Source organism: Rhinolophus hipposideros (assembly GCF_964194185.1).
Source record: "Rhinolophus hipposideros genome assembly, chromosome: 20".
Taxonomy (NCBI): domain Eukaryota; kingdom Metazoa; phylum Chordata; class Mammalia; order Chiroptera; family Rhinolophidae; genus Rhinolophus; species Rhinolophus hipposideros.
Genome location: NC_138066.1, coordinates 11,557,035 through 11,573,850, shown reverse-complemented (window position 1 = coordinate 11,573,850; position 16,816 = coordinate 11,557,035). Strand labels below are relative to the sequence as shown.

Here is a 16,816-nt window from a genome sequence, read left to right as displayed (position 1 = left end):
AAACAATTTCTTCAGGGACTTATGGCAAAAAATTACAACACAGGGTCAGATTCTAAAAAGTCGTAAGCTCAAATGCAAGTATGATAGGAAAACAAGGGACACAACTTTGCCACCAAGAGGCTAAGGGCTACAAAACACCACATTTGAGGAAAACACAAAGTAAGCAAAAGGTACTACTGTTCTCTTGCACTCACAATTTAAATCCAACCAAGGAGGGGGATGGGAGGAGGAACCAGTACCCATTAACCATCTCACCCGTTCCAATTACAAGTGGGTATGAAACTATTAAGTCACACCTTCTCACATGTTTTGCACAAGACAAAGGAGAATAGTTTCTTTCAGGCTTAATAAGCTGTTCCACTTACAGCTTCTTTAAAGAAAAGTAGCACCAAGCAAAGGAAAGCACTGGAAGTCAGAAAACCTGGATTCTAACCCAGGTTTGGCTGCTAAGTCAAAGGGGAAACTTAAGCAACTCACTTGACCCTCTGAGCTAGTTTCCTCATCTGTAAGTTAGTGACAATCATATCCTGACTCCTTCATTATTATCAGAAAGCTCAAAGAGATGTGAAAGGGCTCTGTAATCTATAAAGCACTATGCAAGTATATACTTAAGTTTTTATCTCCTAATCTTACTTCTGAATTTGCAAATACTATTAGTAGAAAATTAACCTCATTAAAGGTTGCCTTCTTTTCTCTCCCTTATTTTCCACCCCCTCCTTTAACTCACTCTCAACATTGACTGCTGACAAGCACCTGCACTTTAGATCTCAAGCAAAGATGAAAAAGTAGGAATCTTGTAATACATTGGACTATATTAACTGCAGAGCAAACCACATTCAGGCTACTCTAACTTAAACTCAGCTATGCTATTCAGGCAGACTGCTCCCACTTCAGAGGTGCGGCTTCAGGTGAAGGTCACACTGCATGTGATTAGCTAGTTAGTTCCCTTATCCATCAGTCACCGGGAACAGCCAAAGCAGACTCTGTAAGGGTCAGACAATAGGGGTTACAGCATCCATCTGCGGGCAACATGTGAAGGTCTCACTTCAGGACCATCCTCTGAATGAACACTAAATCCCAGAGCTACCCAGTATCGCTCAAAGTGAGCAGAAGGAAAAAAGACAACGCACCTCTTTCTGCAGGAGATTCCACTCTGTCTCACTGACTAAGCGGTAACCACTGGGAGACACGTAAGCACTTTCCACACCCTGGGTGACACTGGAGAGGAGGGACGCCGTCTCTTCTTGTTCTGGTGTCATTGCCTTGATTGCTTTTTCCTGATCTTTGGTTAACAGAAATCCACTTGGCATTTGCAGTGACCCGAGGGAGGCAGTATCAAAGTTCTCAGACACCGAATCTGCTCCGACCAACGGGCCAAAATCCGATTCGTCCAAGTTTCCAGCAGATTTTGCTTTGTAGTTATAGCCTAAAGCTTTGGATTGCAGTGAGCCTGAGGTTCCCAAGCTGTCTGTAGACTGTGCTCTCCTGAGTCCATCTTTAAACATGTCACTGTCCGATTTACTGAATGGATCTCCAGAGGGCAACAGTAAATCTGCATCTAAAGAATGGACTGAACCGTGGGTGCTATCTAGATGCTCCTGAAATGTGAACATACATATTGTCACGTTAGGCAATTCTTTATATTTAAAAAATAAATAAATAACTACCATATGTTAAAAGTATTTTGCCACGTGTTACACATGATAATCATTCGTGTGCTACCTTCATAGATTCATTGAACAAACATTTATTGTCTTCTATATGCTGGGCACTAAACCAAGCACTCAGGATAAAACTGTGAGCAAGACACAACTTATATCTATGATACAGCAAAATACAACTTGCATCCTGGGAGCTCAGGATACAACTGTGAGCAATCTCTGACCTCAAGAAGTTTACGGTTTCGTGAAAAAAATAAACAAGCAGGCTGTGAGAAAATTGTATTTAATAAAATGATAGGCTACAAGCTATGTACCTAATGCTTTGGTAACTCAGGAAGAGGAACTTAGTCCAGACATAAGGAGTCAGGGAAGGTCTCCGGAAATTCGTTGCTGGCTATGTTGAATGTGAGGGGTCCATTGTATATCCAGGGGGAGATGTCCGCCCGATACAGTGACATCTAAGTTTTTAGACAGAGACTTGGGAAGTAACCATCATATAATGATAATTGTAAAGCAGCAAATCAGAACACCTAGGATGAGTCTGTAGAATGAGAAGGTGAAGGGCAGAATCCTGAGAAACACTAACATTTTGGGGATGGACAAGATTAGCCAGAGTGGCAGAAGGGAAATAGGGGAAATGTGGTATGCTGGAAACCAAGTTCCACACAAGGTGTAATCAGCACGCTAAATGTGGTGCACTAAGTGAAAGAAGGCAGACACAAAGGTTACATGTGGTTTGATTCCAACTACATGAAGTGTCCAAAATAGGTAAATCCATAGAGATTGAAAACAAGCTAGTAGTTGCCAGAGGGTGCAAAGAAAGAGAATGGGGAGTGACTCCTTAATGGATACGGGGTCTCCTTTTGGGGGTGATTGAAATGTTTTGAAACTAGACAGAAGTGATGGTTGCTTAACATTGTAAATGTATTCAATGCTACTGAATTGTACACTTTAAATGATAAATTTTATGTTATATGAATTTCATCTCAATTATTAAAAAATGTGGTGCAGCACGCTCCCCAAAGCACACCAGTGTCATTCTATGATGAAGTTGCATAAGCTAGTAAGGAAATTAGTAAAACAAGAAAAATTCAGTAAGTTTTTCTTGACACTAAATGTACTGGTCTTTATTTTATTTTTGTCTTGTTTTATTTTAAGAAGGGCACAGCTCACAGTGGCCCATGCGGGGATCGAACTGGCAACCTTGGTGTTATCAGCACCATGCTCTAACCAACTGAGCAAACTAGCCACCCCTATCCTTTATTTTAAAGTAATAATAGCCTTTCTACTTGTTGTTGTTAAATACCGTTCCTTTTATGATCTAGAAAAAACTGTGGAATATACACTTTTTAAAATGTTTTAGAAATATCTTTACTTGGTATTATAAAAAGTTGACAACTTTTATGTTAATTCCTCCATTTCTTCCTTTTTAAAGATATTTTTTATTCTGTAACATTCAGGTGACTGAGAAACACAAATCTAGTACATATTAAGCTAGCTATGGCAAAGGTTCCAAAGAAATATCCTAATACAAATTGGAATCAGAACCCATTCTATTGCCTTACATAAGAGCCTAATAGCTAATGTTATCACATACAAGGCTACTGTGACACAGAAAGAAGGTGATAGGGGCAGAGAAGTTGTGATGGCCATTTTAAAAACACCAGAGTACCATGATGGTAATACGGTATTTCCCCGAAAATAAGACCAGGTCTTATATTAATTTTTGCTCCAAAAGACACAGTAGGGCGTATTTTCAGGGGATATCTTATTTTTTCATGTACGACAATCTACATTTATTCAAATACAGTCATGTCATCTTCTTCTGGAACATCGTCATAACGTACTAAATGCATCCATCTGGCTGATGATTTTCGGGGAAACATAGTAGCATAAGGAATGTATACTTCTAGAAGTGTAAACTGTTATAATCTTTCCAAAAGATGATTCAACAATATGTTCTGATACCTTAATGTTTATATCCTCATTAGGAGTTCTTTTCCCAACAACTTATACTAAGGAAGTAATCAGATAAATCCATAATGATTTTTGTACAAGGAAGAATTAGCTATAATAGTATTATGGCATTACTTATAATAACGAAAAATTTTATATGCTAGTAAAACAATGGAATCAACTTGCTATATATCAGTGTGTAAATCATGTTTTTTATTTCCTGCATTTTACGATGTTTTGACATTTTGGGGGCCTTGCTGGCCAGGGAAAGATGGTCACTCCTAAGCTAGCTAATTCCTAAATTAAATAACTTGCCTACAAACATGCTGTTCATATACAAATCAATCAGTCCCAAGTCCATACCCCAATCAACTCCTTTATTTAAATTGTACACACCAAGCCAATATTTCCCCAAAGCCCACTGGAATTACTCAAACTTAGCCAATCCTATGCTGTTTACACTGCCCTGCCTTCCCTTTTCCCTCAAAAACCCCAATAACGGCTATGGTCCACGCTTTCCCCTTGCTCCTGCTTCTGCCTCATGACCAGCTCTGTTGCTACCTGGCTCTGCATGGTGTGCCATGACTCCACGTCTAAGAGGGCCGTGAAGAGCATTAAACTCTTCTTTCAATGGCACTGACGTCTCCATGTCGTCGCTCAGTTACCTTTTAAATTAAAACCTGGGCACAAATCAACAGTAGGAGAAAGGAATTATGGTGTCCTTACATGCTGAAATATATCAACCATTAAACATCACTTCTGGGGAAAGCATTTACTGATGTGCCAAAACCTTTAAAAACAGATTTACATGGGGGGAAAAAGGATACATAAAACATGTAAAGTTACATTTGGATTATGTTTAAAAAGTATGAACAGAAACACATATATGTTAACTTTGGAAACGAAAAAAGAAAAAAATGGAAAGGAGAGGTACATACCAAAATATTACTGATGGTTATCTCTGGGCAGCAGAATTACCTACTAGTTATTTTTATTTTGTATGACCTTACTGTATTTTCCAAATTTTCCATAATGAACATTTATTAGTTTTGTAGTGAGAAAGTATATTCTAAGCATCAGGTTAAAGAAGGCATAGGGTCCTACAAATTTAAATGTTTTTATCGGTAAATCTGACTAAATTTCCGAAACATTCCATATTAACTTTAAACCAACAGGCTAAAGTAAACCATCATGACTCTCAACACAAAGCAAGTAAACTCAACATTCAAACTGCAAAATACCAGATCTGAAAGTCTAAAATATTTCAAACGTTAGAAATGTTATGTAGAATATACTGTATGGATCTGTTAAGAGAGAATCAAAAATAAAAAAGCTTCACTGAAAATCACAACAATTCTCCCTTTCCTATTTTCCTGCTAAAATATTTTTGGAAAAGTTTGAAACTTTTTCAAACATCCCTGGACACAGGACTGCATGACACAGAAACCACATAATATTTGGCAGTATCTAAAAGTTGAGACATTCTCCCGGGAATCTATTTTTTTTTAAAAAAATGCACAGTAGAATTAGGTCAAGTAGTCCTCGGTGTATGACTGAAAACAAAGAATGTAGAAAAACAATTACATCATACTTCTCAATGTCCACTAGGATTTTTAAAAATGATTTTTAATATAAAACAATCCATAAACATGGAAATATAAGCCACGAGGAAGTAGACTATACATGGCTCAGAGTAAATCTGCAAACTCAACAGACATATGACACCTCTGAAAGTAGGATAAGACCCTTATCTAATTTAACTGGTTTAGCAGGCTGGGAAAGGAGGTGGGAAAAGGAGAGTGAGTATGAAATTCTAAACAGCAGGGACAGTATCAACAAGGCAGATGAGCATGTAAGTAGAAAGGTCTGGACAGCATAGTAAGGCTGGAAGGGTCCTTCAACTGTGAAGGTCCTCATATGCCAAGCTAGGAACCTTTTTAGTTTTTATCCTAGAGGCAATAAGAGAAGCATTTCCTTCATTGAAGAGAAGATATAACCATGAGGCTTGAAGAATGAATAAAATAATTTCAATACTCAGAAAGGAAGAGGGAGGTAAGCATTCCAGGTGAAGGAACCAACATGTGTGGTGGGGAGTGTAGCATGAGAAAACCAATGTGGCTAAAACAGTGCATAATATGAAGGGCCTGGATCGTCTGAGTGAGAAATTTGTACTTAATTCTGTAGGCAATAGGAGTCAGTGATGGTTTTTGAGTAGTGTAGTGGCCTGACTGCAGACGCACTTAAGAAAAATAAACCTGACAGTAACACAGAGGGTGCAGTGCAGTGCTAAAGACAGGAAACCCAGTGAGGAGGCCCTTGCCACAATGTGGATGAGAGGTGCTGAGGCCAAAGGAACCCCACCTTATACCTTTCATCTCTAGCTCTCTCCAGTTTACGCATTCCCAATACCTAAAATGTTCTACCCTACCCCATCATACTCTGCAAAAAGTCACCTACTGTTCTTAGGGCTCAAGACCTAATACTGGTTAATACTTAATGTATACTGCAGGGAGTTAAGTGTTTCAATACTATAGATAGTCTCTTTTAAACAAAAAGCTCAAAGTATTAGCAACATTAATTTTTCCTATCAAAAAAGATTTTGCACAACCCAATTGAAAAATGGCAGAGGACCTGAAGAGACATTTCTCCAAAGAGGACATACAAATGGCAAATTGACATATGAAAAAATGCTCAACATCACTAATCATCAGAGAAATGCAAATAAAAACCACAATGAGATATCACCTCACCCCAGTCAGAATGGCTATCATCAACAAGACAAATAGTAACAAGTGTTGGAGAGGCTGTGGAGAAAAAGGAACCCTCATACACTGTTGGTGGGAATGCAGACTGGTGCAACCGTTATGGAAGGCAGTGTGGAGGTTCCTCAAAAAATTATGAATAGAATTACCATATAACCCAGCAATCCCTCTCCTGGGTATCTACCCAAAAAATTTGAAAACATTTATCCATAAAGACACGTGTGCTCCAATGTTCATTGCAGCTTTGTTTACAGTGGCCAAGACATGGAAACAACCAAAATGTCCTTCGATAGATGAATGGATAAAGAAGTTGTGGTATATATACACAATGGAATACTATTCGGCAGTAAGAAAAGATGATATAGGAACATTTGTGACAACATGGATGGATCTTGAGAGTATAATTCTAAGCAAAATAAGTCAGACAGAAAAAGCAGAGAACCCTATGATTTCACTGACATGTTGTATGTAAACCAAAAACAACAAAAGAACAAGACAAAGAAATGAGAAACAAAAACTCAGACAGACAATAGTTTAGTGGTTACCAGAGGATAAGGGGGTGGAGGGTGGGAGATAAGGGTAAGGGGGATCAAATATATGGTGATGGAAGGAGAACTGACTCTGGGTGGTGAACACACAACAGGATTTATAGATGATGTAATACAGAATTGTACATCTGAAATCTATGTAATTTCACTAACAACTGTCACCCCAATAAATTTTTTAAAAAAAGATTTTGCAGATATTAAAGATTTCTTCTATGTTTTAATTTTGGAACCACTGGAAAAAACAACACCTAATTATTTCAGAGACAGAGAGAGAAACTGCATGTTTCAAATAGTACTATCTATAATACCATAAAAATGACTGGAAGTAAATATTATTTTATCTAATTTTCAGCTTGTAGCTATATACTTCCCATATGAACAATATAACTGATGTATGAGAAGCTAAAAATGATAACATCATGTGTATACAAAGATTATAATTATAGATTCACTATACCTCTTCATTTGATAACTGGGCTGAAGATTCTTCATGAGTTAAAGCACACACTACTGGTATTTTTACTTCTTCCTCAATATCTGCTTTTTTGTGATCCTTTCTCTTATTAAGTCTTTGTTGTTCATCTTCCTCCTAAAAGTTAGGGGGGAAAAATATACATATTACCCAGGTAATCTATATTTAATGATTCAGGTAGTTCTTAAACCACTCAAAACAAAAAAGAACAAGAGCTTTATGATATGAGAAAACTGGACACTTAAGTTTGTTTGTTTTGCAATCACATCTGAGGGCATATGGTCATAACAAAATATTTAAATACTAATAAGCATAAAGTATGAACCCTTGTAAAAAGAAGAAATCAGGGAACAGCTTCCAAGGAAAGTACAATACGAAAGGCAAAACAAAAGCAAGCATACCAACCCCTCTTCTTTAAATGATCCAAGAAAAGAAAATTTACATAGAACATTCCTTTGGATTATTATAGAAAATTAACAGAAAATATGTACAAATTTTTTGAAACACAAAAGGATACAAGTTGATGTAATCATTCACTCATCAAAGGTGAGTAAGATATCTACTCATGCCTAGTGGCAAGGGACAAGCAGCCACACAATTATAATACTATACAAGTATGTCTGTTTCTTCACAATGACTGATTTTATCTGAGGGAGCTTGAAAAGGGGGCCCAAAGAAGGTATCACTTCACCTGGATCATGAAGCATCAGTAAGATGAATTTGCCAACTTTGTGAGAAAAGACAAGCAAAGATTCCAGGGAGAAAGGATGCAGGTACAAAAGTATAAGGACACAGAAGAGCAGAAATAAGGGGGAATACTGAATAACCTGATGTGACTATAAAAGAGGGCAGGCACATGAGAAGTGAGGTACATGGAAAGGGGGTGGTGATTTAAGTGCTTAGACTCTGGAATCAGAACCCGGCTCAAACCTCAGAACTGCCATTAGTCCCTACTTCATTTGGAAAGTACTGTTGTTTTGTTTGTTTGTTTGTTTGTTTGTTTCCAGAACTACATGAGATAAAACTTTATATATAAAGCCTTAGCACAATGCTGACATATAGTAAAAGCTCAGTAAATGTTAACAAAGACCTTACACGACCAGCTATAGGAATTTAGACTGTTTTAATGGGGAGAAGGAGGGGCATGATTACATCTGTACTTTAAATCTTTCAGTTGACTGTGTCTACACACAAGATGAATGAGTCAGAATTAAGAGACAGAAAAGAACATTAAAAAGGAAGATGCTTCTGAAAAACAAAATCTAACAAGTTATATAAGGTAATTTAAAATATTCCTAGAAAGACCTAGAAAAGCTTCTACATAGTTAACTAGGGAAATTACTACACACATACACAACGTAGTGTAGGATATTAGCTGCAACACTGTTTGAAATGACACACACACACAAAGGAAACCATCTAGACGCTCACTATAAGAAGGATTAAGTCAATTAGAGTACATCCATGCTCCCAGCTGGTAAGAATGAGATAGATCTCTGATGTGAAAATATTTCCAAGATAATGCTTATGAGAAAATAAGTTATAGAATAAATACTTATACTATGATACCAGTTGTATGAAAAGAAACATCCTGAACCTACATTTATAAATATATACTCGTAGAAATGGTCTGGAAGACTACTTTCCAAACTGATTACTTTCTATTACAAAGAAGATGGTTACTTCTGGGAAGGGAGGTTTGGGAGATGTCAAAGGACGCCTTTTCACGTATCACTTCATATTTATTATTTTACTTTGTACTTTAAAACAAAACATTTTTAACATGAGGGTGTATTTGTATATTACTCATATAATTTAAATAATTTTTTAAACTAAAGGAGGAAACAGGATCTAGGGTATGCAGTACTCTAGACACCTGCCTTTTCGTATCACTCAGCCTCTCCATCCCCACCCTGTCACCTTCTAATCAGGCTTTGAGAGCAATGTCACAGAAGAGTAGCCTGGATCAACACACTTTAAGAGCCCTAGGAGAACTGGACAGACCTGAAGAGAAAGATTGTCTCAGACATATGCACTGCTGCATCCGGAAGTCTCTGAAGAGGATCATCTCTAAATCAGTTTTTCTCCAGACAAGGTCATTTCTAAAGTTGAAAAACAAAATCCTTCAAATGCAGCTATTATGCTTTTTGAAATGGCATACTTGACCTTATTTCAGGCTTAAGTCAATTTCTAATATACATAAAGTAATATAGTCACGTGTGTGGGTGGGGGGTGGTGTACCTGATCTTTTTTTTTCAGTTCTTCAACTTGTCGGAGCTGTTCTGAAGTTAGCACAATCTCCATTCGCTGCATGTCCCTCATCAGCAAACGCTGAGATTCCAGAAACTGGTCATTGGCCTTCTGCCACGTGTGTTTTAACTGGTTGTGTTGTTGTCGCTCTTGCTCCAAGAGGTGGCAAACTGTAGGAATCCCCCAATCAAAAACACTGAATTTTAATAGTAGGCAATACATTATTTCCCAAATTTATTTGACAGAAAAAACAACAACAACCACCACCTTTCCACAGTGCCACTCACATAACAAGTGTTTTAGGGAATATACTTTGGGAAACATTGCTCTAAAGTCCCAAGGTATAGTAACCATTCCTAATTATCTTTAGTAAAGTCTGACAAATACGTTATCCAGTAATCCTCCTTGAGCCCATTTAGTTTTGACCTCTCAGGATAAGTCAAAGAATCTTTGTAAACGCTTGTGTCGTTGACATCCATTAGCTCAGCCATCTTCTACCAAAAGGTAGCATCATCTCTACTCATCTCCTTAGGCACCCAGACCAGAAACCTAAGAGACAGCTCATACTTCTGACTTTTCCTCCCCCAAACACAGTCAGAAGCCTCCTAGTGCTACCTCCTGTGCAGTACCACACAGCCATCTTCTGCCTGAGATGAGCCCCAGGGCGCAGACAACTACAACTAGTCCCTTTGTTAGTCTTCCTGCCATTAGTTCTGCCCTCTCTGTTCTATCCTCCACATTGCTGTTAAAATGAATTTTCTAAAATTCAAAATTAGTACCATCACTCTCAAGTTTAAAGCCTTTCAGAAAAGTCAGACACAAAAACCACATATTGTATAATCCCATTTATATGGAAATCCAGAGTAAGCAAATCTATAGAGACAAAAAGTGGATTAGTGATTGCCAGGGGCTGGGGGGAAGGAGAGTATTGGGGATGTCTGGCAATGGGTACAGAATTTCTTTTTGGAGTAATGAAAACGTTCTGAAATTAAATAGTGGTGATTGTGCACAACTTAGTGAATATTTTTTAAAAATCACTGAATTGTATACTTTAAAAAAGTGAACTTCATAGCATGTGATTTATATCTCAATTAAGTTTTATTTCAGGGAAAAAAAATTTTAAGCCCTTCAGAGGCCCCCTACTACCCACAGGATAAAATCCAAAATCCTTAGCATAAGGTGTCCTATCTCACTCACATTTTGCGGCATTGCCTCTTGTATCCTATTTTTGCTGAACTACACTTCTTACACCTCCTTACCTTATGGCACCACATACTAATGACCCTGAATGTTACTCTCATATCTGACTACCTGACAAATACCTACCTATCTTTCAAAACTCCGCTTAAGAACAACTTTTAAGAAGCCTATCTGCGGCACTGCTTCCTGCTAACACACTCACAGGCCAGGCACCTATCATATGCAACTGCACCACTTTGGCTGCATATCTAATTCCCCCAACTTAGGCTGTAAATTACACTGCTACTTAATTTTTATTTGTCTTCTTTTCATTAAAACACTTTTTGGTGATGTTTTCAGTATGGAAATTAATCTACCCCCTTACTCATTTTAATGACCTCAGATACTTTTCCAGATATATTAGGAAGATTTGGTAGTCTTACAATATTTCTGGAAGGGTTGGGGCACATAGTTTAAACAGAAATTTCTTTTTTTTGGAAAAATGTTTTCTGAAAGCCAAAGACTCGCTCAAACTTGGGGTTATTTCATAACATTTTATGAAATAATTCTGCATGCTTACATAATTTCTGCTTTCCACTATTTGGGGGGAAAAACCAACTCATATGCAAACCTAAATTATTTATGAAAGAGCTTTATCTTCCACAGCATTTGACATACTTAAAAGTATTCTTTGTAGGATTCTATCATCACAGTCCTAAACCTGAACATTAAAATATATTACTAGAATAACCTGCAAGAAGTATAAGAGTTCAAGGGGACCCATGCATTTGGATGAGAGAAAAAAATCAGATCTTTATTTTCACTACCTCTAACTAAAATGTATCATTTCCTTCAATTATGAAATATAGGCAACCAACCACAGTAAGTATAATAATATCTATGACTTGGTCACCATCAGAAGCCACAGGTATTTTCTTATTTCAGTACAATTGTTGCAGATATCTTAATATGTCATATATGCCCATCACTACTTCAAAATTACAGCAGTTACTAGACCTGCTACTACACCTTATTATTTAAAGCATTACTAAAATAGCACATTTATTACTATACCATAAGTTCGCAGTTACTTGTATTTTGATAACTGTTTTATAATATAATTGGTTTCTTTTGTAATCCTATTATATAAATTAAAAACATTATTCTGAGAGGGCTTCAAAGACTGGTAAAGGATTCTGGCACAAAATGGTTAAGAACCCCAGGTGTGTAGGCATCACTAGAAGAATTAGACAAAAGTATATTTTTTTATTTCAATGGGGAAAAGATAAGTCTTCTTCCCCTATCCTGGGAGAATAAGAGTTAATTTCTGCATCGATTGTCCCTTATAAACAGAAATATTACTTAAAAACACCAGAATACACTATCTGCTCTCTCTGTCCCATGTTCACTTTTGCTAATCCACCTGCATCAAAACAGGTCTGGGGAAAAGAGCAATTTAAGCAGAAGTTCCCAGCTTGTTATCTTTTGGCCCATACCTCGTGCCCTGTGAAGTTATTACTGGGGTCCTGGAGGAAAGAGAAGCCAATAACAATCTAAATATTTTTAGTAGACCTCACATCTCAAAATTTTCATGAGAACATTGCAACCAATGGTAAAGCTTAAATTAAATCACTAACATAATAGATTGGGATTTTAAGACTTGTTATTAACCAACATCAATTTGACTTTCATATTTCTGTTAGAGACTGAGATAATATGCAGAATATATATTTACCTTCATGCAATTCTTTCCGCAGTTTCTCAGCATCTTCCTGTAGAACAGATTTTTGAGTATTCAAAACAGCTACATACATCTCTAGGTCAGTCCTACAAGATTTCTCAGCTTCCAGATAATGATTCAGTTCTTTAACCTGAAACAAAATGCAATTCCATTAAACTAAAATTTACATACATACTATAGAAAACTGGGAAAATATCATAACTAATAATAGGCATTATCTATAATCACAAGAGTAAAAATGTAACTGGGATTACACATACAAGTTTTTTTTTTGTTTTTTTTTGTTTTTTTAAACTTTTATTTATTTGAATGTGTTTTTCCAGGACCCATCAGCTCTAAGTCAAGTAGTTGTTTCAATCTAGTTGTGGAGGGCGCAGCTCACAGTGGCTTCATGTGGGGATCAAACTGGCAACCTTGTTGTTAAGAGCACCGTGCTCTAACCAACTGAGCTAACCGGACGCCCCCACATAACAAGTTTTGTACCTTGCTTTTCAAAAAGGTAATTAGAATTTGTACTCCCAGAACGACACATACATGTGTTCATTTTATGGCATACTCAGTAAAAACAGGTTTTTATTGTAAACAGTAATACTTTCTAAAGATAAAAATAATACCATACCTTTATAAGTTTGCTTATCTTTGATTCCTAATAGGTAATTCCTTAAATTTATCAAAAGGAGACATTTTCACAGATATGTATATTCATGGAAGGAAAAAAAGAGGAAGTCACAATGGAAAAAAATAACTGGTCTCATACTGTAATGAACACAAATCTGAAGTACAGAATACTTTTTAAAAATCACATCTTTTAAAAATTTGTTTTATTTTTGTTGAATAATTAACTATAATGTTCAAATATTAATAATTTAGTCTAATATCTGAAATAGCCATAATCAAAATATAATAAAATGCAATCTTGCCCCAGAAAGTGATAATAGAATCATCACTTGTTTCACCCTGTCTTACAAATTGTCCATCCACTGGCCATTTTTAACTTCCAACTTTTTCAAATGGTTGTGTCTAATTTCATTTTAAAGGTCATTTTAAAGCCTATTATTATCTTCCCACTACTTCAAACATGAAATAGCTGACTAATCTGTATTCAGATATCTTTACTCCTAGACCATTAATACAATATAGTAGTATTGATCATGGACTAAAATGATTATTTAAAGCTGCCACTTGATACTTCACTGGAGGTTGTCAGCCAATCAAAAAGATATTAACCGAGAATGACAAAATGCTGGCTATTATGAGGCATTTTCCCTGTCATCTGGAGAGGATGATAATTCGGTTGATGGTAAAGGAGAGTCAATATGGCGCATATAAAATGGTGGCATATAACCACTCATCAGTTATTACTTCTTTGAACAAACACTTGATTCAATAATTAATGAATTTCTAACATTCAAAAGCTACTAAGAACAACTCTGGGAAGATGGTGGCAATGGTGGCCACCATCTCATACTTTTTAAAAGTATGAGAATTTCCTTGAATTCCACATATCCTAACAGAGTTACTAAAATAACAAAACCAAAACTACATGGATATTTACCAAAAAAACAAGTGATAAATAGAGGGTGGAGACAAATCACTGAAAGCTACCTACATGGACCTATATGATATCAACATCAACACAGGTGAAAGGAAAGGGAAGCAACAAGGGCCCCAAGAACCCCAAAATAGTCAACTAGGGCTCCAACTTGACAATGGCAGCTGAAATTGGGAAGAGTTTCAAATACTCCAATAGTGGGTGAATGCAATAAATTTGTACCGTAAGACTTACAACCTGGTTAGGGTAAGATGGTATCACATTTCTCTGATTTCTAGTAAGGTTCAGTATCTTTTCACATGACTATTGTGATTTCCTCTTTTGTGAATTGCTTGTTCATACATATTCTTTATTTGTTTCTCTGCTAGGCCATTTATCACAAGAACTTGGCAATTTCTATTAATTTTGAATACTAATTTTTTGTCAGGTATATGAGGTATAGATATCTTCCAACAGTCTATAGTTCTTCAAGTTTATGTGATATCTTTTAATGAGGAAGTTTTATATTCTAACATAGGCAAATTCGTCCATCTTTTCTTTTACAGTCAATATTTTTGTCTTAAGAAATGTTTTTGTATCCCAAATAACATATTCCTTTACTTCATCTAAAAGTTTTAAAGATTTATTGTTCACTCTTATGGTTTTTAATTCATTGAAATTAATATTTGTAAAGTGTGAGGCACAAAGCCAATTTCACTTTATTTCATATTTACAAATAATTATTTTAAAAGCCTACTTTTAAACAATCCATTCTTTTCCCACTGATTTGTAATGTCACCTATCATGTCAAATTTCCCACTGAATATATATATATATGCGTGTGTGTGTATATATGGGTATATATATATGTATATATGCGTATGTATGTGTATACATATCTATATCTATAGAGATATATATGTATATGTGTGTCTGTACACACACACAGAGAGTGCCAAAAAAATATATACACATTTAAAAAAAGGAAAACACTGTGTTAAAATTATAATATTCAATATATATCAATAACAAAAGACGACCTCTAGTCACGTTTGACTTCTGCAATTACAAAAAGTGCTCAAAGTGGTTACCATCAGTGTCATTTTAATATAGTTCTTTCCTTTCTTAAAGTGTGTAAACATTTTTTTGGCACCCTCTGTATTTCTGGGCTCTCTAGTATGTTTTGTTGGTCCATTTGTTTATCCATAAACCAATAACAAACTATCTTAATTATAGCAGCTTTACTGTTAAGTCTTACTATCTGGTAAGTAGGACAAGTCTCCTCACCTTGCCTTCTTAAAATTTTTGCGTGTTTCTGATCCTTTGCATGTCCATATGAATTCTAGGATTTACTTATCTATTTATCAAGTTCCTTATTAAATCCTGTTGGATTTTGAGTGGAATTTTTAATTTATAGATTAATTTGGGGATATACCGCCTGCTTTATAATACATTATTCTTTTATTAAGAAACACACAAGTATTCAAATCTTCATTTTTAATGAACTCCATAAAGATCTTGCCCATTTTTGTTTAGATATATTCTAGGTAAATTAAATAAAGTACCCCTCCCTTATCCGTGGGGGATACATCCAAGACCCTGAGTGGATGCCAGAAACCGAGGACAAACTTTATGCATACTATGTGTACCAAACTCTATACATACTATGTTTTTTCCTATACATACATACATACACTTTACAGTTTCTGTTTTGAATTACCAGCATCACTACTCTTGTGCTTTGGGGCCATTATTAAGTAAAACATGGGTTACTTGAACACAAGCACTGTGATATCGCAAGCTGATCTGATAAACCAGATGGCTACTAAATGACTAATGTGCAGGTAACAGACACAGCATGGAGATGCTGGACAAAGGGATGGAGTGGGACTGCATGAGATTTCATCATCTCAGACCAGCACTAAATTTAAAATCAATTGTTTATTTCTGAGATTCTCCATGTAATATTTTGAGACTGCGGTTGACCTTGGGTAGCTGAAACCTCGGAAAATAAAACCCAGGATAAGGGGAGGACTGCTGTAGGATTTTTTTGCTATTGGGAATGGGTTTTTTGTTTGTTTTTCTGACAAATTCATTTAATGATACATTCCTCTTCACACAGATGGCTACAGAGACTTTAATCCAGGAATATACACCTATACAACATAGACTAATTAGCCAGATGTAAAATAAACTGGCTTCTGAAAACTACCCTGTAAACATTACATCCTTTCTCCCATCCAAAATAACCCTAATCTCACATGAAAATAGTTATTGTAGGGGAACCAGAAAGCTTTATGGGCAAAAGTAAAAACCAAAGGAAAAACAGCAATTCAGTAGTTAGTTGGGGAAAGCAGGGAATCTGGTGCCCTCCACTGTGCTGCTTTGGTCTTCTCACTCTCGCTCTTTTTGTCCCTCTTCTTCAGCCCATCCATGTTAGCTCTCAATAGGTTTGAATAGCCACTGAAACTTACTTCTTTGGAGCTCACCACAGCGCTCACCTTCTTTTTCCCATCAGTAGCTCTTAACAGACACTTGTTGTCTGAGGGCTCAAACCCCTCCACAGAAACTTTCCTTGGAATGGGTTTAGTTCGCCCACCATCCTTCTTCATGGTGATGAATACACTACCTGACAACCGACATTTCTGGAAGGGCCTGGTCAGCTCCGCCAGGAACTACTCCGTCCTGGCTCCGCTAGCTCTGCTCAATCAGCATA

The 16,816-nt window shown here is 36.4% G+C and overlaps 1 protein-coding gene across 1 annotated transcript in view; it reads right to left on the bottom strand.

Moving 5' to 3' along the window:
* RABEP1 (rabaptin, RAB GTPase binding effector protein 1) overlaps positions 1–16,816 on the bottom strand; it is an 85,056-nt gene that overhangs the window by 19,020 nt on the left and 49,220 nt on the right. Inside the window, exons 6-9 of the mRNA XM_081029448.1 lie at positions 12,564–12,699; positions 9,641–9,819; positions 7,385–7,516; positions 1,131–1,598 (exon numbers count right to left, since the gene is read on the bottom strand). Of these exons, the coding sequence (XP_080885574.1) occupies positions 1,131–1,598; positions 7,385–7,516; positions 9,641–9,819; positions 12,564–12,699 (915 nt within the window). The remainder of the gene's footprint in view (positions 1–1,130; positions 1,599–7,384; positions 7,517–9,640; positions 9,820–12,563; positions 12,700–16,816) is intronic.